Source organism: Hylaeus volcanicus, chromosome 5 (genome assembly GCF_026283585.1).
Source record: "Hylaeus volcanicus isolate JK05 chromosome 5, UHH_iyHylVolc1.0_haploid, whole genome shotgun sequence".
Taxonomy (NCBI): Eukaryota; Metazoa; Arthropoda; class Insecta; order Hymenoptera; family Colletidae; genus Hylaeus; species Hylaeus volcanicus.
Window position 1 is genome coordinate 26,004,968 of NC_071980.1, and position 27,339 is coordinate 26,032,306.

Sequence of the window (27,339 nt, forward strand, 5' to 3'; positions counted from 1 at the left end):
ATTGTGTAAGTGTCTACCGCGAGTTGAACGTGTTTGGGTTACACAGGTCGATGCTTAAAGCGGTATTTGGGACTCTGGGATTGGCACGCTGTCGAATGTAGCGTACGTAGGGAATTAATTGGAGTGTACGGTTTTGGAGGTGCTCGTGTGATATTTACCTGGTCGTTGACGGTGCTGATCGAGCCGAGGCTGTTGGAATTGATAAAACCAGACGAGTGACACTGAGCACCGTACGATGACGGCCTTATATATCCGTAGAGGCCAGATTCATCCCTCGGTCGAGGGAAACCCCGCTGCCTATCTTACCTTAATTCGATTTCTTCGATTTCCTGCACTCAGAATCGCGAAACGTTCCGACGGGATTCGCGCGGAAATTTCGATCGATCGACGCTGAGCAACTATAATTGCTTAAAGGGGACAGGGTTGTCCCCGCTCAGGGTTGTCTTGGGAAACAGTCGTCAGCGTCGTCTTATCGCAGGAATATCTGAGATTCAACTTATTCTGTTATTTAATCACGATGTCGCCGGTCCAAACTTTCATTGATAATTGAAGAACGACAGCGGATTAGATTTATCGTGTGTTTATATAATTTTTAGTGTGATTATTCCGATCGATTTTGAGTGGATTGGTGTTTGGATGCTGCATGGATTTTTTTTAGATTTTATGTGAAATTTTGAGGGGTGTATTTATTGTTTGAACAAATTTTTATTCGTTAATGTGTGACGTATTGGACAAAATGGGTCACCAAGAAATTTGTTTCCGTTTATTGATTTTTATTGATGTAATGATTAAAAGAAACTGAACAGCCACTTCCCTTCGTGTAGTTCCATCGTTGAATTAATTTTCCTCGCTTTCTTGATTCAGTTGCTTCTTTTAGAAAGTTTTCCAGTCCTTTGCGTGTTTGCGAGCGAAGGAGTGATTATCAATGGGTCGAATCCTTTTGTATACGTCAGTAACATGAACAGAGTGTACAGGAAAGTGTAGGAAATGCGCGAAGATCGTATCGTAGTACAATAATGACTTAACAGTTGACGCAGTACGTTAGAAATTACTTGTGTAACTGGACGAAATAACGTCAAAGAATTGCAGGAAATGCCCACTTTCTGACAGTGAATGTCTGCAAGGATGGATATCCTAGTTATGGTAAATAGATGGCAATTTATTGTAATTGCACTTTAGCTGTTGATGTAACGTTTGCCGATGTAAATGGTACTTTTTCTAAATGCCACTGCGTATATGTTGATCCTTCGTTACGATACCAAACAATCCCGTGTTTCTCTTTCCAAGTAAGGTGAAGTACTCCTACACTAATTACGCGAGTAGCATATCTATACATTCCGGGCTTGTAAATAAGAATGGATAGACGAAAATGGAGGACAAGGTCTCATTGTAAACATCGACTGTTTATTTTAACATTTTATATCCAAGGTGTACACACATTTAACGATGCAATTTTTATATAAATACAACGATAACATAAAACAATTATTCGCAACTACTCCAGAATGGGACTAGTTTTCAAGAGTAAACACTGTAGTAAACAACGAAGGTTAATAGGTACTTTATTTTCTTATATAGTAACAACCAAATCACTAATTTTCTCAACAAATCTCCTAAGCGTTTTGTTTCGCTCAAGTCTTATTACAGAGTTACTTAAAACGAATTTTATATATATTTTAGTTTAGCTTTCTTTAAAAAAAAAAACAGAACAAATTTTGGTAGTAAAGTATCAATAAGCAGAAATACAACCAATTCTATATTATAACTGTTTACCATGAACAGGCCAAGTCAACCACATTACGTAACTTCGTTTTATTTGCTATTTCCTTTAAAGCTAGAGTCATCCTGCGAATATTTACTACCACCATCCATGGAAAACCTTGATAGAAAATCTGCTCCGTTTCCGAATCGCGAAAAGAAACCTTTCCTCCCGTCATCGCCGAAAAGAGAGCTCAGAAAATCATCCGTGTTGTAATCTTTCCCATTTTTTTTTGTTACGTATTTGTTATTCCTTTCGTTATCATTTGTCTTCGCATAAGTGTCACCGAAGTTACTGGCATGCGATGGGAAATAATCCAATCGCTCCTCGGGATCCTCTCGTTCCACCGACCAGCCTCTAGACGCATTATCACTTTCGGATTCATTAAAGAAACCTGGAACTCGTTTCCTGCTCTCTCCGTAAATGGCCCGCGTCTCCTTACCGAGCAATTCCAACTTTTTCATTATCGGATCGTCCTTAAGAAATTCGTCTAAATTGAACGGCCTTTTGTACTCGTTTATATCGAAAACTATAGGCTCCAGTCGCTCGGTCGTGCTCTCCTCGCGCCATTTTTCTTTGGAATCTTCCTCCGACTCGCGACCTTCGTTCCTTCCCGAATTTTCTTCTGGATCGTTCATTAATTCCGACGAGTGGCCACTCTTCTCCTCGGTTGGATCCTTTTTCACGTATTGGATTATTTTATCTTTGTCTGCGGATCCAGAATCTTTCGAAGGTTCAGAAGGTTCCTCAGACTCGACACTTTTGTCATCCCTTGAATTTTCTTTCAATTGGTTCTTCTCACCACCCAGATACTTTCCCAAGTCTTTCAAAATTGTATCTCCCTTGCTTTTCTTGGATTCTCCACCAGAGGAAGCTTCCACGTTCTTCTCCAGGTCCGTGACTACACCTGGATCGACAGAATCAACGTCCTTCTGGATCTTCCCCCTGTTGGCCTGACGATCTTGTTCGTCCAAACTCTCTTCTCTGATATCCGAATAATCTGGCACATCCACGTATGGAATTTTTGCAGGATCGTAGACTGGATTGCCCTCAGTTTCATTAACTTTTTCTTGAATGTCCTGTATGTTGACATAAGTTCTATTATTTTTCTGTTCGTCAATCGACGTGGACACTATCGAGTGATCTAAAGACAGCTGAGATTCTGTGCTACTTTCAGATTTCTCTTCCAAAAGAATTTTGGAGTCTTCGGACATTTTAGGCCACGTTGAGTCCTCGTTCTCTTCACTCTCACCTAATTTCTTCTGAATTACTAGCGCAGGTCTGTTCAGGTCCTCCACTTCTGAATGATCTTCCTTGATCGTCGTGTTTTTACTGTGATTTTCGTTATTTATCGACGATTTTATCGCTGCATCACTCGCAGACGGTGATTTTTTATCACTCCTCCAGGAATCTTCGTCTGTATCGTTGCATTTCGAGAATATTGGAAGGTAACTATGCTTCCTGGATCCCACAAACGGGTATCTCATTCTGAACGTTGGCCGTGACGAGTTCACAGAGTTCAAGACTCCATTGTTGCGCACACCGTCGAAGTTTAAGTTCATGGCTTCGGACAGGTACTTGCCGCTGAGTCGTTTCTGCTCCTCGTAGCTGAGATTCGGATGACGATAGAATCTGTCCGTCGATGGAACGCGTTTTTTGGGGCCTACGTGATCAGACCTTTCGTTCAAGGAACGCTTCGAGCGATCAACAACGATACCTTTCTCCTGACCATTGAAATTTAACGTGTTGGATGCCTCGAACTCTTCTTCAATGGCTCTTTGCCTTATTAAATTCACGACCTTTGAGACGTCTGACGCCAAATTCGAATTTAGATTCGTGTTATTTGAATGTTCACTCGAGTTTTTGGATAAGTATCGAGTTAATGCATTGTTCGAATCATTTCCGTTTATTTTTATAGCGTTCGTTGGTGACATCGTTGTATCGTGGGCGCCAGAGAACAATTTGGGATCATTCTCTGTTCCTGCACTTTTTGACTGTTTTTTCTTTCCTCTGATTTCTTTCGAAAGCTTCCGCTCAGGATTGCGTCTCGAATCTGTGCTGAACGTATTTTTCGATCGGTCGTTTTCGGTGCTCTGAAAAGTTTGAATCTCTGTTAACACGATACATTTCGATGGTACTAACTAGATATTCTGTTCCTTTGCAATCCTCACTATAACTCAGTTCAGGTTTCTTTTTTTTGCGCTAACCTAAACTGAATCAACGAAAAGAATTTTATTAAAATTTCAATTAATACTCCATAATGTATTTATTTAACACTCGGTAGTACTTCAGAAAAATGTCTCGAAATTGTTAGAGTGCAAAGGGTCATCCCTTATCGATGGACATTCAGGAAGCTTCGAGGAATTGGGGGAAGAATTCACAAAAACTGATGAAGGTTCCATAAATGGCACTCTTGTTAATGTGACTTTATTCGATGAAGGTACTTATGTACAAAATACAATATATAAACAGGGGTTGGGTGTACAGTGGCTCCGGAAGTATGTTGTTTACCCTTCTTCGTTCACTTGCAAGGAATCATGCTACTCGAAACAATTAGAGGATCCGTTGAATTCAGAAGTATTTAATTTTTAGAAAACAAAAAGATCCCTGTGTATTTTCACAGAGTGTTTAACTCATCCTCTCAACATGCTAAATCTTCTCGGTTATCTACATTTACTCAAATAAACGATCCTTTGATTATTACGAGTATACTATAAGGTGGCAACTTCGAGCCAGTTACCCGAGCCACCGTGCACACCTATATGCATACGCGATACAATACAGTAATACCTCAAGCAATCTAAAGTGCTATTCCATTGTACCAGACTCACACACTCCACACCTTCACACCCTTCCTCTTGTTCGATTTAAATTTAAATGTAGAAAAGGGACAGTGACACGTCTACAACGACGATAATGAAAAAGATGTATCGGTTCAAGTAGTTATACGTCAATGGAGTTATATAATAATATACTTTGTTACAATAATATAAATATCTACGACGTTTTAGTGCTATCTATAACTCGTTACTTTAAGGCGATTTCTGAGGCTCGTAAAGGGCTAATAGTTTATGGCTCGACGTTTGATCAACTTAACTCTCTCTATTCTGTGCGGGATGTGCTAATAATGCGGGATTCAACCTGAACTTTCGATAAAGTTTTCTATTAAGATAACGTTTGCATCATTAACCGAGTGAGTGAAATATATTATCGAATGAAATTGCTTATCGACTATCCAGTTCGACCTGGCAGTGACTCCATTAATACTATCGCGATGCTTGGCTATCACTCTTCGTTTAGTAAATCACATGGAGTCTTAGAATCTTGGAGGTGACTCGATTTTTGTAAGTGAAATGAAAGTTGCATTGTTCGAGAGATGTAGATTGTGCGGGCATGATGATATCGCTCGTAAAATGAAATTTCTACCAAACGATTACTTCGATCGGTTTCAATTAACAGTACGTTAAATGCATCGTTATGGTCCCTGTGTTCAGGGTGTCTGTAATTCGTGGCTGTGATTAAGAGAAGGCACGGATTTACTAAAGGCAGGTCGAAAATGTAGAGTAACGTTTAAATTACAGTTTCAATTTAGTACACGTAAATGTAAACCATTGTAAACGAATCTGCTGCAAAAACAAGTTGATCGGTCCAAAGTCGATTTGCTCGAGAAAATAATTTAATTCTACATCATCTCCTTAATTTGTAACGAACAGTTACCCTCAATCTGCACCACGAATTACGGGACACCCTGCATTTCCTAATTTCCTGTGCACGGCTAGTGCCTAGGAGTGCTACAACGCGTGCGATCGTGCGAGGGTGAATTAAACAACGTACCTTTCAAAATTACATACAAAAATAACAAAAGGAAGAGCAATGATTGCACTGTTTATTCGGGTATTTATAAAAATTTACGATTCAGTCGACATTTACAGTACGTTACGCTCGCCATGGAAAGTAGGTTGACACGAAAGAAATTCGTTAAGAAAATGTATTTTCTACTTTTAAGAACTCGCGGATTCTTACTGAAAAAATACTGTAATTACCGCGTAATATTAATATAGTGCCCAGAAAATTGATTCAATTTTAAAGCGAGGTCTTTTAATAAAATCCATCGAATGTTTTCTATAAGTAAAATACACTTAAATTTAGAAAATTCAAAAAATCACTGTTGTAATACGTGGTATGATCGATGAAAATTATATGCGAAATGCAATGTTGTCCAAATGGCCACCACCAATGGGCCAATGGAATAGTTTCAGATAATTATTCAGAATACGTGCATCCCAGTTTTCATACTTCTTTTTTCGCCAGATTTTGATATTCAAAAAGAAACGAGACGTTTTCCAAGTTCGTCAACGTACTTGCAATAGCGAGAGCGATTTCGTGAATAACCGATGCTCACTTTACTTTCTGAATCCCAGAAACGAAGCGATCCCGTTAATATTCTCGAAGAAGAGTCGCAATATCTGCTCTCTGTCGTAGTCGTTCCGCACCTTCTCCGGTCTCTGGCGTCTTCGCACATCAAGCAAGTGTTCCTCCACCAATCGCTACAGTACAATATAGGTTTACATTGTGGGTGCCAGTGCCGTTTGATCCTTCGTAGAAAATTTTTGGGAGAAATCTGTCTCGGGATCTTCTTTCGTTCGTCAGTGTACGTTCCTCTCGAGCGAGTATCGTGTCGCGAGTTCGAGACATTAAGGGATGGTATCGTTACAATCGAGAAACATAATTTTAGGTGGGTGTCCCAGAAATTATTGCGGAATTTTAGTCACAATGGTTCTTTCGCTATTTCACGAGTATTCATTGGAATAAATTGCAGTTGAATTTTGATATAAACAGGATAAAAATTGAGGAAGTCACGGTGAAGTGATTACAAGGCATTCCCCTGTAGTCACAATTTATTTCAAGAATTCTGTTTACAGGAAGTAAACTGTATTTATTTTTTGACCGTTACAAAGTCACCCGTTTGAAAGTATGTTTTATTATTCTCCAATTATAGTTTATCGATTTAAGAGATTGAAATGCGTAATATTTTCTGGGATACTTCTATTTTCCGTGACAGAGGTGAAGACTAGACGTCGAACATACTAATCGCGCTATCCACCTTCAGGCAGTTAACATTAGCTACGTGCTACTATGTACATTCTGTGCTATTACGTTCTGTGTTATTATTATCTGTTACGATTACGACTTACTATGTATGGGTAATAAATTAGATAGACTGGGCAATCGATGTAGAAAAATATACAAGAGTACAAGGAAAGGGACGAGATTCTGGCGTATCAAAGATTATCTAGAATCGTGGAAGAAGGTGTAAAAGTAGAAGTGATAGTCATTGGTTCGTCTGTTGGGGTAATCTTTCAGTTTTTCCATTTCCAAGTAAACAAAGAATTGTGTAATTCCAGTTACCATTGAATCTGAAAAGTGATTCTATCTGACGTTTTTCTGGTATATTTAATTTTTTCTCCATCGATAATGTATTCTTTAATCGAAATTAATTTACATTTTATATCAAAGTTTGGGAAATGACCGAAAAGAAAAACATTGCCTCGCGGTTCTTTGATCGAATGTAAGTTGTGGGATGGAATTTACATTGGACACGGTTTCTAGCAGAGTTTGGTCAGTGATCAAAACAGTGTTTGCCTCACGATATAAATATTAGAGTATTCGACAGGTATTCGAACATGTTTAACGCATGATGTTCTACCATCGAGTAGGTACACGTACCTCTACATTCTATTAGGTAACTCTAATACGAACTAGCGATAACGAGCGATCTGGAGTGCATGGTTATCGATCGTTTCACAACCTGTTAATCCATGAAAATCGTGCAATCGTACGCAACGTTTGCCTTGCGACGCGGCCAGTGGCGGGCAAAACTCTTATCAACATACAAATTTCGAATAACGAATAAAACGATTTTTCATTCGTTACTTGTATAATAAAAATTGGAGTTTGAATCATACATTAAATTACTTCGGAATGAGCTGCTTCAGATTTAAATTTAATCGTTGCGTGTTGAATAAAATTTTGCTCATCTTCAAGCGCAACGCAGACACAACTAACTGTTCTATTATATAGACTAAAACACTTCCAAAGCAATTATGAAAAGCAGTCGACGTGAGAAGTTGTTCTACGTAAATGCATACTGGTCTCGCAATGGTCGTGTTTGCAATCCATACGTTATTGCTCTTTTGGCAATCATTACTGGCAAAATACGCGAAGTTCGATGATTGTTTAATGATGTCCGTGTACAATGGCTCGTGTTCAGAATCGTCCACCATTCTCGACTTTGTATCTTTATTCGTATACGCGTAACTGTACAAATATTTGACCTGTGCTGTGATTTTTTCAAATTTAAAAGTTAAACAAAAATTTATGAAGCTTGAACAAAGTACCTTTCACTAAATAATAGGGCACTCGTGTTAAAACAATTTTGTCAAAAAGTAAATGTTTTCTTTCTAGTGTGCTTTTTATGAAGATCGATATAAAAAGATGAATGGTGGATATTCACAACGATTTACTGTACTTAAAAAAAATTCTTGCCCAATTGTAACTTCGAATATTCACCTGTGAACGTTGCAGAACTTAAGTATAATCGTTCGAGGTAAAAGTATCGGTAGTTGATCATGTACCAGAGTTTCACGCTCCCAGAAAAAGAGACTGAAAACAAGTTGGTCATGTTCGTAATAACATTGGACATGGTATATGCAATCCGTAAGTGTCCCTAATGAAACAAGTGTCATTTTAAATTTCATAATATTCTTCAGGCAAACTTAGTTTCCTTAAAAGAATATGTAATTGTATGTTTAATCATGACAACGTAACTTCCTTGTTTCTTTCAAAATCGTTTGCTTTGTACATCGGAACAGTTTCTTTCTTATTGCTTCCCGAATTAAAAAGAAGAGCTTGTAGAAAAAAATTCTACCGGAGCTGGAAATTTAAATTTTCCGGAAGGATCAACTACTGTTACGTTCACCTTACCTAGATGCACGTAAAAAAAAAAAGTACAAAAAAGTAGAAGAGACTACGATGAAATTGCAATTTATATTCGATCCAAGTCGCTACGTCTCGATTGAATATAAACGACAATTTTTGTTCGGCAATAAATTAAGGTTACGGTGTCTCTATGTTAATCGTGGGGGTGGATTACAATTACTTAAGGTCGCTAAAGGGTCTATCGCGATGGTCTACCGTATCCGTCCGTCTGCTACGTGTCCCTAAGCTGTTTCAAAATGCAGCGTGCAGACGCTTTCTAGTTCGCTACGCTACAGTACCGTAAATGTGTCTCGAGTAAGGGGTGCCTAAGGGTCGTGCTTCTCGGCTCGTGACTGTTCTTGGCTACGTGATGGTGTTCGTCTAGGCGGTCTCTACTTTTATTTCTAAAAAAGAGCCGTTTTACTTTCCGTACGGTTGATAATAGCCCTCTAGATTACTCACGTATTGCGCGTGATTGTGAGTGGGGTATTCGGCCCATTTAGTTAGGTCCATGCTGGGGAGAATTCCGCTCCTACAGGGCACTCGAGGGTTTCTGTGAAGCAAACGTCCATTTTAGTACCGGTGGGGTTGTTTCAAAGGAATTTATTCCAGTAGATTCGAGCAATCTCTTCGTTTTTCATTTTCTCAGTTCGGTATGTAACATACGTGTTCATGATTCGGTAAACAATTTCGAGTAAAGAGATTACTTGAACCGATTGAAGTTTTAAATATCAGAAATCGTTCCGATGAAATGCATTAAACCGAACTACTAAACAAACATACAAAAAAAAATAAAACGTAGATAACATCAGCACCGCGCAACGATTTAAAATATTTACAAATTTCTGGTTCGACTTTGCTCAACGAGTAACGACGGTTCGATCGAGAGAAGTTGCTGTCGTTCGCTGATTTCTTCGCACGACTTCGATTCTCACGGTGCAATAGCGCCGATCGAATCTCGACGTTAAAAGGAACGTTTAAATAGTCCCAAAGCGGCAGCCAGGTTCTTCCTCGAGAATTTCTCACAAATATGCCTTTCGTGCATCGCGAACGAGCACGAAATCAGGCAAAATTTATTACTCACATCTCGTGGTCGGGCAGGACCATGGGATAGATCTGTATGGTGTCGATCAGGTCCGTGTTGTCGCAGATCACTCGAGCGAGCTTGATTTTCCTAATCTCGTTCAGTTGCTCTGGAAAACGACGAAATCTCAAACTTGGAAAGTTTCGGAGTACTTGCGTTGTTGTATTCGAGGCTGGAAGGACTGGTGCGTGAAATATGTTGAAGACTATGGGGGGAGAAGGTTATAGGAGTTCATTTTCGTTTCTTGTGATCATTTTTTTGGAAAATTGAGGTGATTAGTCGTTATTTTGTTGCGTTGAATTACCGACCCTCTAAGTTCTAAACCCGATTGCAAGTACACTTGATAATTATTAAAAGTAGAAATTCGTTTGTTATATGTATGTTGTTTTGAATGTTATTTTCGTAAAGTTCATGGGTCAGCACTGTTTTTAACACATTAGTAAAATTGAAAGTATTTATGAAATTTACAAATATTTGTTCAAAGGTTCATTCCTCAATGAAATACAAAAAATATATTAATAACGTAATAATATTAATATCTCGTTTTGCATAAGTGCATGTATCGTTTGATTATGTTTGGCATGTATATCTTATATTCTATTATATCATACATGGACAAAATCCACGGTCTATTACTATCTCAATTTTTCTCAGCGACAACATTGCTGGTATATCTCATTGATCAGTTGTTGCGTTCCCAAACCCCATGAACCCCATATAAAAGACGAAACCATCGTCGTCGTGTATCCGATCCGTTGTCAAACAGATCATCGTAGCTCGAAAAGCCACAGTCCCCCTTCCTCCACGAGTCTTTCTATCGTCGATCGGTGAAACGAGTCCTTGGGATCGAGTCGAGATTCTCGATTCGAAAGGTTCGCTTACCGAGAGTGAAGGACGACGGCTGGTTCGGCAGCTCGTACCAAAATCGGTCACCGCGACGGGAATAGCTGAATTGCGTGGCGATCACGCAGGCGAAGGTTGGCCCGAGCATGCTACCAGGAAGTGGTCTTTCGGACACGCCACCCGACCAGAGATCAACGTCAGCTGGATGCCTGGAAATCGAATGGAATCGCACCGTTAATTCTGGGAATTCTACACGCGAATCCTCGAAGCCGATTCGGAGATGCGTAATCGCGCGTAACAGTGATTCATGAGCTGGGGACCGAACTTAGCATGCTTTGAATTATTAATGAACTCCGTCGTCTCGTGTCGAATTCATTCATCACGATTTTAAGCCACTCGCAACTTCCTGGAATCTTGGCTACGTGTGTAAAATTCAATTAAAATTGAATTGAAAATGGATTCTTTTTGGGGACGATTACTCACTCGAAGATAGAGCTGTAACGTCTGATGGTCTCGTTCGGCATAGAACCGAATAACTCCTCGAAGGTATCCGCCCAGGGGAGCCCACAGAATTTCCTGAAGCAAGGTAGATGGGTTAATTTGTTGATACCAGTCAGTTTTCATCAATTATATGGCAGTTAAGTTGTAGGATCGATGTTACGTCTGACCATAAGCCCAGTAATTTCATTCCACTTATGGTCAGACACCATGTCAGACAGATGTCTGAATAGTACGTTCAATAGTACGAAACATCTATTCATATTTAAATTATCTACATTTAACGAGACTACATTTACCATTGCTACTGGTACTAAATATGACAAGCGATATATTTACTTTTACTTTCAATGTTTACCAACCTGAATTCCATGTAACTCGGGATACCAAACTCACGGCCGCGCTGCATATTGAAAGAAACCAAGTCCAGTCCGAACTTAGCACCTGCTTTCTTGAACAGGTGATTCGTGACCTGGAATCGAGATGAATGAGTCATTTCTGTGTTTTTTTTTTTTTTTTTTTTTTAACGTTAAACAATACATCTATCGCTCGAACACCGAGCAAAGTATTGTTCGTATCGTTTTGAACTCCTCCGAGTAAAATAACGAAAACAACAGGTAAATTTTATATTCTTTTTAAGTATTACTCGAAGATTTTACAACAGAATTTCATACTTCTTGCGTGATGGAGTCGTCCATAGCTTGAGCGACCTGGTTCATCAGACCCATGATGTATTCGTCGAAAACACCAGCACGATACAAATCGTAGGGTCTTCTGATCAAGTCTGACAGTCTCTTCGAAGCTTCAATGAAAACATTTTAGTTATATTACCTATGGCTGAGACTAAATTATTTTTTTCTTTTTTTTTTTTTTTTATAAATTGAGATTCGACGTGACTTCGACTCACCTATAAATTTATGAGCTTTGCTCCATCTTTCGACCGCCGTTGGTAGCAAAGAGTGACCGAATCTGAACGCTGCTGAGGCAAACGCGTCGATCACTGCTGGATTCACGCTATCGTCGTAACCGTCCCAGTATGACTGGACGAATTCAATAATGCATGATTAATATACGATACAGAGGAGATTATTTGTATTCAATTTCGTGTGCTGGTTACTTGGGTAAATGTATTTCTATCGAATTAACAAAAACTGATTCTTTTAGATTTTGTTCAGTCGAAGGTAGGGTCTTCTGGATTAGCACATTATTGTGTGATCAAATAATTGGTAAACAATGACTATGAGTACATTATCGTCTACCATGCATTTTTGTTGAAGGTATCTTTCAATCTTGAAAGGGGTTACCAGTTTAGCCAAAACATTCCTGATTAAAAAACATACAAATTATTCTTACTACCAAAGGAACAACTAATTTATTACTGTCACTACATAATAATGTACTAATCCAGAAGACTCTACCTACGGGAGAATAATATCCCACAAAATAATTTCTTTTTGTTATTTCGATTGCTTCATAGAACAGGGAGAGTAATAAATGCAATAAAGAATTATTCATCCAAGTATCATGTCTTACGTTCTTCTCCAAAAGGAGCCCAAATTTCTCCATGACATCCTTCCCAAGCAGGATTGGCAGGAATTCGTTGTAAGTGATGTGCTGGATCTCAGCGATGACGATTCGCCTCGCCTCCTGGAACAACGTCTCGTCGTCCCAGTGTGGATTGATCTGATTCAACTGCTTGGCTATTCTGTTATGCTCGCGTGCCATCAACGTGTGCATGCAGGTCAACACCAGTTGCTCGTTCACTCGTATCTCACCTGAAGGAAAAAAGAAAAAACGTCACGGCACGTTCAGCTGGAATGTTTCCCGCGATCTTTCAAAAATGCTCTTTATTTTCCTGATTCGAAAGTGGATTGGCTGCATTCCATCGTTCATGAATACTATAATCGTAAGAAATCGTTCCTTCATAGTTTCTTCACATCGGTGAATTCATTGACTTCAGCTACTTTGTTTTCACGGAATAGGAAGTACGAGTTTCCTGCATTCTTAGGTTCTTCGATGGCTGATTAACGACTATAAATAGAAACTGAAAGGGAATCTATATCCTTTAAGAACATAAGTGCGTGGGCTGGTTGTCGTGTACAGAATCAATTTTTTGGAGGAGTTGGAAGCTCGAGTTTAGTTTTAGGCTTTCTAAATCCAATATTTGTCTTCTGGACTTCATTAAGTATGTTGGTGGTTTTCTACTCACAATGTTCAATTCACCTGTATTAAACCTGTAAGTCTACTTAATATTCCGTCAACAGCATAAATTATCTGATCCTTGTGCCAATCGAAAATCATAGCGTGATTATGAAAGGTCAAACGCAAGAAAGTGATCGCTAACGAAGCGTGTTGCGAAAAAAAGGCTCAATTATGATCGGCCATATACAAATATTGTCTTCTTGTCGATCATTGTGGCAACGTTACCAATTAAGTCGTCGACCTTGATTGCGGGCCGCTCCCTTTCACGCTTATACATCGCATTATACGCCGATAATCGACCGATCGAACGGCTATCAACGTTGTTCGACTCGACGGTCCAGAATGCGACCGTTCTAAGTGAATTTCGACATTGTCGGCGCTAGATAACGCCACGACTACTATCATTCCTAGTTGATTTCTTGCATACGAAATGGAGGATTTCGTAAACGCCCGAAGTCTTTCGGAATTTCATGACTGAAAAGTGCTGCTAAATGGAATTAATCGTAGATTAATTGGAAGCTTGAAGCTAGTTGAACACGTCAGGATGTGTGGTTTGTCAATTACGTTAGAATGGAGAGGTAAATTGTGGAACGAAACGAACAACGTATCGAAGGCAAATATTTGGGCTTATTTTACTAAAACTCTTTTCGAACTGTTTCAGTCAATCGAGTCCGTTTATTGATCGATTACTTCAATTTTGAGAAACATAGAATTCGTGGTTTATCAATTGTCCCAATACAGAGTGGAAATTTGTAAAACGAAACGAAAAACGAATTGAAAGCAGTGCAACGTCGTAGTTTATTATAATATCGGGGTCAATCGATCCAGTTTATTTAGAGATTACTCCAATTTAGAAAACCCCTGTTTATTTTGACCAGTAAATGTTTTTCAGCTTCTCAGAAGCCAGTATTATTGAGCCTCAAGTATGATGCACGTTAACTATCCCTAACTATGGGTTACTGCACCCGTGCATAGCGATCGAATTGTTTCATCTCGCGCGCGCACGATTATCACGTAGGATGCGAGCGATTTTCTGATCGGTTGAACACATCGTGAGAAAAAGTGTTTCCTACTCGGTGAATGTGTCCGAATGAGAAGAGGGGGAGATGAGATAAAATCTTAGCTATAATGAATTTTTTCGTTGTCCACTATGCATCGATCCGATGGAACAGTCGGTTTAAAGCTGAATTAATACTCCCGACCACTATATTAATTATTTTATAAGATAATTATTTTCTAAGATTACACAGTTGCGAGTCGCCCATGTGAACAGTGTGGTTTTTGGTTTCTTTCAGACAGAATGAGGAATTCAGATAAAATAAACAAAAGTGTCCCTAGTAGGTGTGCTACCTGAATCACAATCGGCTTTAGTACTTTTTTAACAACAAAATACGCCGATCGGCGTAACCTAGCATACTTTCATTTAAAATACAAAAACCGTATACACATTCCATCTGTGTTTTATTAAAGAACAAAATCCCGAAGTCCCTCTTGGAGAACCCTTCGACATAAATTAATCAAATTCCTCGTCGAGTCATAGGTCAACCATCGCAGTGCTTTCGTATTCAAAGATCTACCTGCTTCGAAGCAGTACATGGATCGATTGGGTCGAGTGCATCCCTCGTCCGGTATGTCCAATTTCAGAGGCAGCAGATCCTTCAGGCCGTACTCCGAGAACACCGGGTTCATCCGTAACAGTCCCCCGTAACCCGTGCGCAGTTTCCTGAAAGTATAAACAGAACGGGGTGGTTTTTCACGGCAGATGCGATCGCTAAGACGAAATTTCGTCTCCCAGCTAGGGAAAGATCACGAGCGGTGCTCAGCCTCGATTGGGTAATCGTGGATCTCATAATGCGAGCAGACTAGAAAGTGCGAGGAACAGAATGCATGTACGCTACGTTAGAAAATATAGAACAACGTAATGCTGATTTATTGTCGTGGCTGACGTAACGGACGTACCAGCTTTGAGGTGTTTCGAGGAGCGAGGCACTTCGGCAGGCGTGTTGCAAGTGGTTCGATAACTGAACGCGTGACTATTATCGTGTGACTGTTATTACGTTGTTCGATGTTTCTTTCGGGAGCATAAGTTATGGGGCAATGCCGCATTTACGCTTCGGAGTCTGTTTCTATCGATGTTTGACTAATATTAACGCGCGAAGTAGCTGCGGCGAGTTCACGTGTGTCGAGGAGAAGGCATTGTTTGGTAGCGAATGACGATTGGGTGGGCGCATTAGCTTCTTCTAACACGGTGACTGCATGTTATAATGTAAGTAAGGGAGTAAGGAAGTAAAGTAATTAATTCTGATGCTGAGTCGTTGAAGAAAATAAGTGTAGATAGGATTCCTGAATTTTTATGAGGGTAGTTGGTTTATTGTAGCTCACATTTGCCTCGAAACAACATTTTAACCGTGTAGAAATTTTCACAAGGAATAGGATCAATACTTTGGCTGGGATGGTGTTTACAGATGTTCACCACGTTGAATTGACAACATTCATTTGCGACAGAGAAGCTCCTAGGATATGTACAATTTTAAATAGGGCTCTTGTGATGAAGAAAAGAAGTATACGTACAGACAGTCCCATAAATATTCGTACCCTTTATGTCCATCAAAGAAATTTGTCTAAAATAAATGACAGCTTTGGCATTTCCAAATAAATGTTTCATTGTAAATACATACATGTGCAAAGTTTATTCGTGTGTGTATTTGTAATGGAAAATTTATTTGGAATACTCGAGCCTATCATTGAAATTAAACAAATTTCTTCGATTGACTCTCTTGTTAGATATTGCACCAAATACGTCGTTCAGTTATCGAATATTTCTATATTTCATATTATGTTACGCGTAGAAAATTAATTCCGCTCATTTCTGAAGTAACCGTACCATTCGTTTGTAAAGAATAACCAAATAAATATTAATCGTTAGGTATCACGACCACCCGTCATCAGAATGATCACAATCGTTTTAATCATGGATCATCATAGTCATTGATCCTTGCAATTACCTATTATCACAGTCACTCATCACCATAATCCAACATTACCACACAAACACAGTAATCGTGAACGTAAATCGGACAATTCAAAACAATTGCAAGGATCGCAATAATCACAGCAATCATAACATTATCTTCGCACAGTCGCCGTCGGTGCCAGGCATTGTTAACGATCGATCTACGCTTCCCTTCGCGCAGCATCGGGGAAACTAAGTAGTAAAGTCAATGATTGCGCCACGTCTGTCGATCGCTGCTGGAACAAAGAGAGATCCTGGAAAGAAGATATTACCTGGCGAACGTTTCCGTGATCCCGTAGACTGTATTCCCATCCAACACTCCCGTCAAAAGGTTGAACGGCACACGTGATCCCAGTCGACATCCAGGCCGTACGGCGGGAAAGGCGCGAACGAAGTCCATGCATTTCACGTTGAACAACCTGTAGAAATAATCGTCTTCCGGTATGAGGATCTCGTTGCAGTAAGGGTTCTTCAGGTGTGGCGGCCGATGGCAGCATTCCTCGGGGTCGTTTCGGTTCAGGGGATCTGCAAGAGTGTTGCTCATCGATCATACTGTCTCGTGGCACTGGTATACTCAACGCTTGATAACGTTATCCGTCTAATTCTACGAGGCCGGCTTCACGGGCGTCGTTAACATTCCTGCGTCGATCCAACGAGATACTGATACATTCTAGCTGATCTAGGACGAAACGCCGTCATTCCCGCGCTACGTGTTTCGCGTTTCGAGCGAAATCGGGCAATTGTATCGAATCATTTAGCGAGACGTGATAGAAAATTTATTTTTCATTCCGCTGTTTGTTTGAGTACAATTGTTGAGACACATCTGTATGACGTAAAATGCGTGAACGGGGTTCTCGGTGTTGCAGATGATTCAGAAATATACGTGTTATTTGTTCAGTAAAATTTCTGCCAAAAGAAATCCGAATGCTAGGGTAGAATTTGAGAAATATACTTTATCCGTGTTGAAGATATTTTAAATAGCGTTTCAAGTATCGCTTGAAAGTTTCCCAGATTTCTCTTAGATTCAGATTTCTACCAAAAACGATCCAAAGCTAGGATCAGCTCCATTTCTTTATTAAAATTGTAATTCGAATAACTTTTGCGCTCCGAGGCCATCCCCAGCTCGACTCGCGTTTCATTTCTTTGAATACCGAGGTGCAGAACCCTCCCTCTTCCCAGAACCTCCCAATTAAATCGCGAGCAGTAACGCGCAACCACTGTCCTCTGTTCCTGCGACTAATTACCAAGTTCCAGGATAAATGTGCGATTTTGGCGCGGATCGCACGGTCCGTGGAAACGGTAGTCACATGATCGGCCCCCCTGCCAGTTATCTGGACGGCGATCGTTCGCTTTCTCTGGCAGTTACCCTAGTTTCGATAGACGGTAAATATTCGACGTAGAAGGGCTTGGGAGCCGTCTACGACGCTTGCTATATATGAGCGTCTCGACACGCTGATGTAATTGAACCGAAGCCTATTGCATAATTTGCTATTGACTGAGAATCAAATCTGCTTTCTTCGTTTATGGTTCGCGAATTCTTATCCACTGACGCGCGAGGCTTAGGGCTCTGCTTAATGTCTTTCATTCTAGGCGAACGAAATTATTTTCTGTAGTTTTTCAAAATATGACTAAATAAATTTAATTCTTGTTGAAATCCGATTTAGGATGACAGACATTGGGTATTGGATCATTTTTATGATTGAAAATCATTTTGTAATAGTATGGGTGCGTATCTGAAAAATGTCACACTGACGTAACGCTTGATAATCTTCAAAATCGTATTCACATTTGCCGCCCGCTTTCATCTTTTATCACTTTCAACCCACGCGTGTGCATGCCACATTCTCAGGTTTCCGAGTATCTACGTTGAACGCGAAGTTCCACAACAGCAAAGGCTATCCTACGTACTCTCCAGATCCTTTTGAATTCCTAAGATCAGCCTCGATAAATCCAACAACCGCATGCTAATTTTCCCGCGCAAACGACGATTATCAGTCGCGGAATCGTACCTAGAGGGGTCCCAGTAAGCGTGTAGTCGTGGTCCATGAACTGTCCCCAGGCGATCACCATAACTGTGCCAGCGTGATCGTGATAACCCTCGTCGGGATGCATGGTACGCGACACGATGCGTGACAGTGGTAAATCGTGACCAGTCACCGATATCCTGGGCGCTGATAAACCGTCCGAGAACCTAGGCGTCAGTAATCTGCGGAAAAGCGAGTTCGTCGTGAAGGAAAAATTAGCAGTAAATATAAATCGCGTCCGAAATTGGTCGTCGCGCGAAAGTTCACCTCTGGAAAGGCGACAAGGTGGCACCCCAGGTTGGATTCCTCAGATTCGTGCACAGACCGTCGTTTCTTCGGTATTTTCCTGCGCGACATTCCACGTCGCTCAAGTAGGCCGGGCATACCTCTCGAATCAACGTCTTCGAGGTGTCGATCAGCGGTAGACTCTTCTCGACTTCTTCATACGTGAGCCCGTACCTGGATCAAATGGACCACGAGCTCGTCAGTTAGCTAAATACGCATTTATATATGTGTTATCGAGGATTTTTTAGACATTACGTATCTTGAAAGCGTTCGTGTTTTGAAAACAGTTTGCTAAAGAATCTACTATTAAGTTAGTTACATTAGTTGACGAGTTACACAATTGCTATTATCGATTGTGTTCGAGTATAAAATTTGGAAAGAAACTCATTTTATTATTATACACTTGCCTTGTGTTTCTGGTGTTTACTTCCATAGTTATTTGCTTGAAAAGGATCTGTACCATTCCTTTACATTCTAATACATACTAATCTAATGAATCTAACATTTGTTGAGTCTTCGAGTAATTCCAAATCAAACAGTCATAATATAATAAATAATAGCTTGTTTGAGACTGCGAAACGATGAAAGCTGAGTTCAGGTAGAAATTAGGTGTTCTTACGTATGAGCAAGATTCGTACTGATGTCCAGGAGGAGTTCTCCAACCGTGGCCAAGTCTTCTGGTCGCCACGCTTTGCCCTTGGGTTGCGCCACATCTGCATCGAACGACCAAACACATGAGCATTGTTGACTAGAATGACGGCAATGAATTATTCGAAATGATAAAGTAAGTGTGCATTTAAGATCAAATAAAATGTACTCTGCGTTGAATACATTTTGTCTTGCGAAGGTCGATTGAAATGTCTGAGAAGGTACAGTAAGTCGACTATTGTAGAAAGAAGGATGTATCAACTCCAAATTAAAGGAACTGTGCATTCAGTGTCGAATATGTTTTATTTTACGAAGGCTGACTAAAATATCTGAGAAGATCCCACGAACCAAAAACTTTTCAATGGTTCTTCTCGTTCTCGTTCTTCTTTGAAATTAGCAAGAATTTTGATGTCAATGCATGGCCAGGAAATATCTCTTGCGCAAGCCTCGTGCAGGTGGTGCCCGAAGTCTCCTTGGACAATGAAATGCATGAATGAATCGAAGAAACCTTGCCACCAGTTCTGTACTACAACTTTCCTAACACATTCGAGAGTTTAGGGTAACCACATGTAAGCGTACCAGTGACCAGGCGTTTCCTTTCGAAGCGAGCTGCTAGTTCACAAACCGCACAGAAGGTTGCAAAAACGTGGTCATATCGAGCAATGTTTATGTAAACTGTTGTAATACGAGAAAGATGAATGTAGATCGAATGATCGAACAGTACAAGATATAGGATGTAATTAGTAGCGCAAGAAAGAGCGTTTCTTATTAATATTTCAGAGGTGATAGGACTGTGTACCGTGTAGGTACCTAATAACTAGGAAAAGATTTTGATTAACAAAACTAGGTCTTAAATTATCACAATTCTTCGCTGAGAAATATACTTATAAAAATGTACAGTTCCACGCCATACGTTGTCCAAGTATCTCGATATCGTTAGACGACTCCAAATACCAGTGTCCTATTTATACAATACTCCATAACTCTTCCAAAAGAAGAATGTTATTCCCAAAACACGACTTTCCTCCACGCTTGATAATATAATAAATTAAAAATTATAAACTGTCCCTTAATGGATTAAATTTCCTCCGACAAAGAAGTGGTTAGCGATACCGGTATAGTGGTGATTTAAGGGCAGCCTGTTCCCATCAACCAGGGATGTACTCCACTTTCTTGATCAATCAGGTCAAGTATCTCTTGCTCTCTGATTACGAATAATGACGGACAATTCGCATGACAACATCGTGCACGGGCTCGCGAGTGGAGAACAAAGGATGGTTGTCGAGGATGAGGGATCGTTACGAGGCGAGGTAATCGTTTCGAGCAACGGTGACGAATCGCGGCGAGTCACCAGTTGCAAAGGACGTCGTCGATCATCCCGAGGTGTAACGTGTGCGCAATAATTATATATTGTTAGCATTTCTTTTTTTCGTTTCGTCAGGGGTGTGCGTGCACTTACTGATGCGTTTCCTCGCCTCGATGTAGGCGCGATTGACGGCGTCGTAGGTGATGCACGACTGGGATCCAGCTGAAGGCGGGCTGAAAGATGAAGAAACGAGAATGAAAGTTAACGCGTGGTATCGTTTACAGAGCTCCCCTTCCCATTATGCTCCTCTTCTCTAAGAGCTCTACGCTCGTCTATTTCTCGTTGAATCAAGGGGTACTCTTTCTTCGAGAAAGTCTTCATGATTTTTTTGCAGTCTAAGTACTTGAGATATGTTTTTGAAATTTGGCAGGTATATTTACGCGTATCTATACAAGATACTCTAAAATTGTCAACTGTCCTGTTCAATTTGTTTACAAGTTACGTACGACAGTCCACCTTGATAGTCCAATGAATTTTGTTCTTTGGCAATCTGAACATTTTTTAAATATAATGTGGTCGAAGTATCTTAAAGACCCTAAGCAACAAGAGTACCAACACCAGGAAATCTACTTGGCAGCTCGGAAGAAAGAGCAGCCCCTTAATTACCCAACTCCCTGCAGCCTACTTTCGCGAGAAGCTCGCCCCCAGGCCCTACCTACGCATTTGCCTCTCGGATATTCTGTATCAAGGTAACCCGAAACCATCGTGCGGACTCACGAGTGCATATGAATCGACATATCCTGTTTCTTGCAACGAAATATACTGGCATTGACGTGCCGCTCGTGGCTTTTACCTTCGAAGGTTGACCGTAGCGGTTTCGTTTTGTCTGCCTGGCTTTCGGATCAGCCTTCGTTTCCTCGTTTAAGACGTTTCACGACCAATTGACGATGATAAGTGGTTGCTCTGCTACTTGATGGTTATTTCAGTTTCGAACTGATCGTTGAAAGCGTTCTTTCCCTTTTTATTCGCCAAGGAGTAGAGGATTTTGTTGTACGAAGTATGCGTCGAAGTATGAATCAAACGAAGGTGCAGAATTTTGTTCTGTATCGTTCCACCGATACAGGAATATGCTCTATATCTACAGTCTTATGTTGTATAATCGAGGATCAAGGTTCCTTACTGGTATCACGAGAAGGAATTGCTTCGAATCGTTCATGTGATTTTCTTTAATTGGGCGCGGAGCACTTTCTTGTGCAATAATCTACTATTGCTTCACGCCCTTCGCCAGAAATGATTAATTGGTACCGTTCTGTTTGATATTATCTCACAGTTGTATAGTCTCCTGATATTTTAAATCAAGGTTTTCGAAGAGTATCCCCAATTAACCTCTGTTTTGTACGCTCGAATAAAAATGAAATTCTGGCAACCGTGTTTCGTTAAATGCAGCTCGAGAAAGAATAACAACTTGTGATTTCTGACTCATCGAAAATTGAAAGAAAGACTAACTGCATGTACAACAAATTCATTTCACTCGACAGAAAATGAAAAAGATTCAAAGGAGAATCGTTATTTTCGAAAGGGTGAAAAATTCGGTAGAAATCTTGAGTAATATTTCGATTGATTTACCTTGAAAGTTAAAGTATAGACTGATTAGAATGTGCAACAGATAGTTAGTTTATCCTAGTTTCTATACTTATATAAATGCCTAAGCAAACACTCAAGTAAAATGCTTCTGAAAATGGTAATTATTCAATCATGTTATAGATCCCCATTTATAGTTCTTCACTAGATCTAATTAAACTTCATCATTCGTTGTCGATTTTTATAAACTCTGCCGTTTCGTCCTGTTCTCCCTAACGAACCGTTACACAGTTTCTGTTAATCAACTCTTGAATACTTCAGGGGGTAATTGTAAGTCTTTATTGGCATTCTTGTGGCTTACATGGCATTCGTAAATTGTTTGTAAAGCCACTTCTACCGAAGTTCTTGAGGCTTACACGGTTTCCATGATTTGTTCGCAAGCATACTTCTGCTCGGAGTATATTTTCCCACAAATTATCCTGTCACAATCGTTATTAAACGAAGTAATGGCTGCACGCTGAAAGTATTTGAGAGAACGTACTATGGGAGTGGGGGTTCTGGATTTAATTACAGCAAAATTCATTCTCGTGCAATTTCGTGTTAGAATCACTGGCCTAATAACTCTCGCGTGGGTTGAATTCGTGGCTAAGTAAACAGAAAGTTGTGTTCTTTCGGTCCAGTTGCATTTGAGAGAATTTCACTCAGAAAAATGCAATTTGCCTGGCTAATTTTCTGAAGTGTATTTTGTGTATTTATTTTGATCCTTCTTCATAGGATTTGCAACTGTTTCTTTCTGGAATTTAGTAAATTCATTGGGTCACATTTTGAGTTTACAACAACAACATCTTACTATCCAAATGTTTTTGACCTCGATGGGAAACTTTAGATTTAATCAATAATTGTATTATCTACAATTAAACAAATTCTTTTAATACTGAATATTTCTGATAATATCGAGATTGAAAACTAAAGCTATAATGAAATTGCTTATGTCCACTTTTCAAGTAACAATAAATACATGTTATTGCGCGATATTTATTGACTCGTAATTATGATAAAAATTGTTTGAAAGTCGTGTAAAGTTCACAAGACGCGATAGAAAACCGGCTAAGTATGCACGTCGACAACGATTTCTGTATATTCACCTGGCTCGACTACGTGGCACCCGTAGAAGGAAAAGTAACGTTTGAAACATGTTTTGCTCCGCAACGGCATACATGGGCTGCGTTTCGAGTAACGTAATAAAATTGGCCGTGAGCAATTTCGAAGTAGGTAGAAAGTACCTTTGATCGCGATTTAGCAGGGACTCTTTAACGACTTGCATGTTACATAAATGAGACAACGGTCTGTCCACGATGATGTTAAGATGTCTGATAACATTTCGAGTTGTTAATCACTGCGTAACGTTGAGTGAACACGCTGTCGCGCGATGTGACATACAGAGATTTTGGTGGGAAAAACTATTTTAAAGTAAAATTATTTTATTTATTTGTTGATATATTTTTCAATAATAGAAAATCTTTTTCTATGAATCTCTTACTATAAGACCTCTGAAATATCTCTGCCATAAAATCGTAATTTAAAATAACAATTCTTAAGGTAAAAGTTTTTTTTTTAAAAAAGAACGTTTCAACGTTCTGGAGTCGAAGCTAATAATAAATATTTATAAATTCTACTTCTTTCGACTACCTCGAATAATCTTATCGATCACAAAGATGTCAACCAATTTAGGTCTTAAAATTGTCAATTATTAAATAGCGAGGTAAAGTCTAGACAGTTTATAATAAATATTCAAACGGCGAAAAGCATTTTTAGTTCTCTCTGTGCTCATCGATAACGTCAGAAGTTACTACTATAAATATCTATGAAGTTCTACCACTGAAAAATGAAAATTGAAAATTATTATCGAAGATTGAAGGACAAACAAATTACCTGAATTATCATTTTATGTTTGAGAAGAATTTTATTCATCTTATTGAAACTCTTTTATTCAAATAATTGTTAAGTATTCATAGTAACAGTAATTAATATAATTGCATTTATATTTCATCAAAGTACTCCCTTTTTCAAATATCACTATGACATTACTCAAATAAGATTACAATTTATATACATGTTATGTATAAGTCACATTTTAACCGAAAAGTTCATAACTTCGAAGTTCATTTTATTTGCCTATTTACATATTTTCATTTCGAAACAATTCGACACGAGCAAGTCGCGCTTTTAAAACGCTAGTGAAAAGTTACACCATCTCACAGAATGCAAATACAGGAACACGATCTATCTATTAATTGCATAAGCTACAGATTCCATTCGGTATCAGCTGACAAAGTATCGATATGCAAGGCTGAATCGCGACGATAGCATCGATACCGGTAAACTTTTACGTAAGAAAAAAACGATAGAAGTCAGACTATACAAAATCCAATTTGGTCAGGTTACGATTAAATTTCGAGGTCCGCGAACCATGCTCGTAATCGGAATATTGTTCGTCGCGTGCACCGTCCCGTAAATATAGAAATACCGACGGAAATTCTTCCATCGGTTCGTTACACCGATTGCGAAAATATTTTAGTTGCATTTTAGCTGCAGAAACGCACGCTGATCTGGCTTTCACTGTGATTGGTAACGCAATGTTTATAACGGATAGGCAACTTATTTCGTTTCGATGCATTCTGAACCGTACACGTGTCATTATATCTTGTCCCCGGGCGACTATAAACATTTCTCTTTTTTTCTTCTTTTTTTTTTGCGAAACAAGTGCATCACCATGATACAATATCTTGCGTAATTCTAATCGCAGCGACGTGCAATAAGAAAAAATTCATTTGCGTACTACTTGGATGCATTATGTATTCACGAGACGTGACTCGAGTGATTGACATGTAAATACAATTAGAATTAAACGAGTCGTTTGTATTCTAATTTAAACTCTATGATGGATGTGTTTTATTTTGAACTAAATGGTCCATTAGATATGAAAAAATTCGATTACAAATATTGGGCGGATAAATTTTATAATTTATACTTATAGTAACACTGGAGAGAGAACAGATTTCAATTGTAATTCGAAAGATAGGAAAATCATTAAATCCGATATATTATAAAAACATTTAATAATATAGATATTATTTTCTTATATTTCATCAATATTTCTATATTAATTTGTAAAATATGTTTTACCACAAATTTTGTGAATTCTTTTCAATTTCAACGTCTATTATAAAGACAGAAATTCCGTGATCTACGTAGCGTTTTAGAATAGAAACGATAAACTTTAAGAATCTATTAAATATTAAATTAAGAAACTTGACAATAGTTTGCAAACGCGTATGTTGAATTTACATAAATGTTTCGACCTCTTTCACCACTAACATAAGTACAAACGATAAAATTCAAAGATAACTGAATCGGATAGAAAGAATAAAAAGGTGATAAACGCCAGGGATTTAAAAGTCGATGCTTGAAATAAACTTGTACAGTTAGCCGGTTATTTCCGCAATTCACCAGAGACGTTGTACGATAATTTATCACGTTGGATAAAAGTGTACGTATCTGAATATGTACCGGGTCGTGAGAACGTTCGTGTAATGAAAACAGGCCGTTACACGCCGCGGAAAACCTGATCTCCTTTATGTTTATCAACGCGGATAAGACAATGGACGGACTGTCGTAATTCCTAGGTTCAAAACCTTGAAACGAGTTCTTGGAGTTGCGTTCCTCGACGCTGCGTGGAACGATGCACCCCGGGATCGTTGGAATCGTTCCTCCGAGCATTAAACACGAGGTAGCATAACGTTCGTCGAGGAATAAAAATAATTTGCTGTTGTCAATCTTGGGCCATTTATTATAAAGCTGACTCAATTATTTTAAAGCACAGTTGTGTTTTGATAAGAGAAAATGTGGTTAACAAGAGTCCTGAAATTCCTCATCTGATACGTTAATCCGCCGTTGCGTATATAATATTTCATTTATTCACAAAATACTCAAGAAAATAATTATTGAACTAGTCTTCGATATCTACCTCGACTCTATTACACGTAGACAAAAAATACCAAGAACAGTGATTGACAAAGGCTAACGCATGTCATTGATTACAATCTCGATGGATCGTTAAGAGAATATATGATTAGGATACACTGAGCAGCAATGTTACTGGGGGAAAAAATGGTACGCGTAAAAGTCGCGATTATACCGAAGCACGCAGGAACAAAGGTTAGGTGCATAGAGAAAGTCCTGATTACCGATCCTGATCGGAGTTCCTGCTTTCTCCAGACCTCGAAAATGTCAGTGAAGGTCCCGCCGCGTTGAGTAATACGCTTCGTTTCGGCCACAACTTTTAAGGCGCGTGAAATGCACGAAAGATACAATTGTACGTCGCACGCGCCTTTTAAGTGGAACACGGAGATCGGTGCGGGATATCGATGCATGGAAATGCCACGAAAGACGGACCCGAGGGCGATCGGTAACATTTTTTGTCACTGGATCGACAGATTTAATGGTCCGCAGTAATCGAGATTGCGATCTCCTTTAAATCGCGCGGTACGTCTGACGTGTTAAACTTGGTGGTCTTAAACTTATCTAAATAAACATTTATACAAATTTTATTGTGGAACAGTAGAATATCGTGAAATCTCTAAAATCCTATTTAGCTAATATTTCCACAAATTAAGTAGCCTACAAATAACTCTACCTAAACAAAATTACTTCTCCGATACATCTCTGCCTTTTCTTCAAGTTCTTCTTCTTATCATATAAAGTATCATTTTCTATCATTTGGTATTCTTTGCTCTATCGAATTTCACAAATGCCGAAGATTGTTAATTGGTTGACGCTCGTCAACCACAAACTGGTCAGGTATCGTTGAGAATTTAGCTAATATCAAGTGTTAAATTTCTGTAAGATCGCTTACAACGAGCCACGAAGTAGATTGTAGGTGTAATCGAAGGCGTTCGTCCTTCCTGAACTAGCCAGAATCAGAGCACAGTCATCGCCGTTTGCATAAGCCTCAGCTGACTGGTATTGCAACCCGTTGCAGCTGCTCCTCCACGTGACTAGTAGCAGCAGGAGTCCGACTATTGCGGATCGTATCCGCCCTATCATGGATCTGCAACA

The 27,339-nt window shown here is 39.3% G+C and overlaps 2 protein-coding genes across 6 annotated transcripts in view; one reads left to right on the top strand and one right to left on the bottom strand.

Annotated features, from left to right (window-relative positions):
* Positions 1-27,339, top strand: part of LOC128876295 (centrosomal protein of 290 kDa) — a 76,269-nt gene that overhangs the window by 15,985 nt on the left and 32,945 nt on the right. The gene's annotated exons all lie outside the window — the stretch shown is intronic.
* Positions 1-27,339, bottom strand: part of LOC128876296 (peroxidase) — a 36,655-nt gene that overhangs the window by 2,643 nt on the left and 6,673 nt on the right. Inside the window, exons 2-18 of one of the 5 annotated variants that reach the window (XM_054122528.1) lie at positions 27,137-27,331; positions 20,794-20,873; positions 19,306-19,399; positions 18,669-18,860; positions 18,387-18,583; positions 16,650-16,902; positions 14,942-15,087; positions 12,696-12,937; positions 12,070-12,202; positions 11,837-11,964; positions 11,525-11,634; positions 11,148-11,240; positions 10,704-10,873; positions 9,822-9,930; positions 9,200-9,290; positions 6,162-6,306; positions 3,748-3,852 (exon numbers count right to left, since the gene is read on the bottom strand). In XM_054122528.1, the coding sequence (XP_053978503.1) occupies positions 6,163-6,306; positions 9,200-9,290; positions 9,822-9,930; positions 10,704-10,873; positions 11,148-11,240; positions 11,525-11,634; positions 11,837-11,964; positions 12,070-12,202; positions 12,696-12,937; positions 14,942-15,087; positions 16,650-16,902; positions 18,387-18,583; positions 18,669-18,860; positions 19,306-19,399; positions 20,794-20,873; positions 27,137-27,331 (2,377 nt within the window). In that variant the 3' untranslated portion in view covers positions 3,748-3,852; position 6,162. Of the gene's footprint in view, positions 1-998; positions 3,853-4,149; positions 9,142-9,199; positions 9,291-9,821; positions 9,931-10,703; positions 10,874-11,147; positions 11,241-11,524; positions 11,635-11,836; positions 11,965-12,069; positions 12,203-12,695; positions 12,938-14,941; positions 15,088-16,649; positions 16,903-18,386; positions 18,584-18,668; positions 18,861-19,305; positions 19,400-20,793; positions 20,874-27,136; positions 27,332-27,339 lie in introns of those variants that run through there. The other 4 variants (XM_054122529.1, XM_054122526.1, XM_054122527.1 and 1 more) reach the window with 4 other exon arrangements.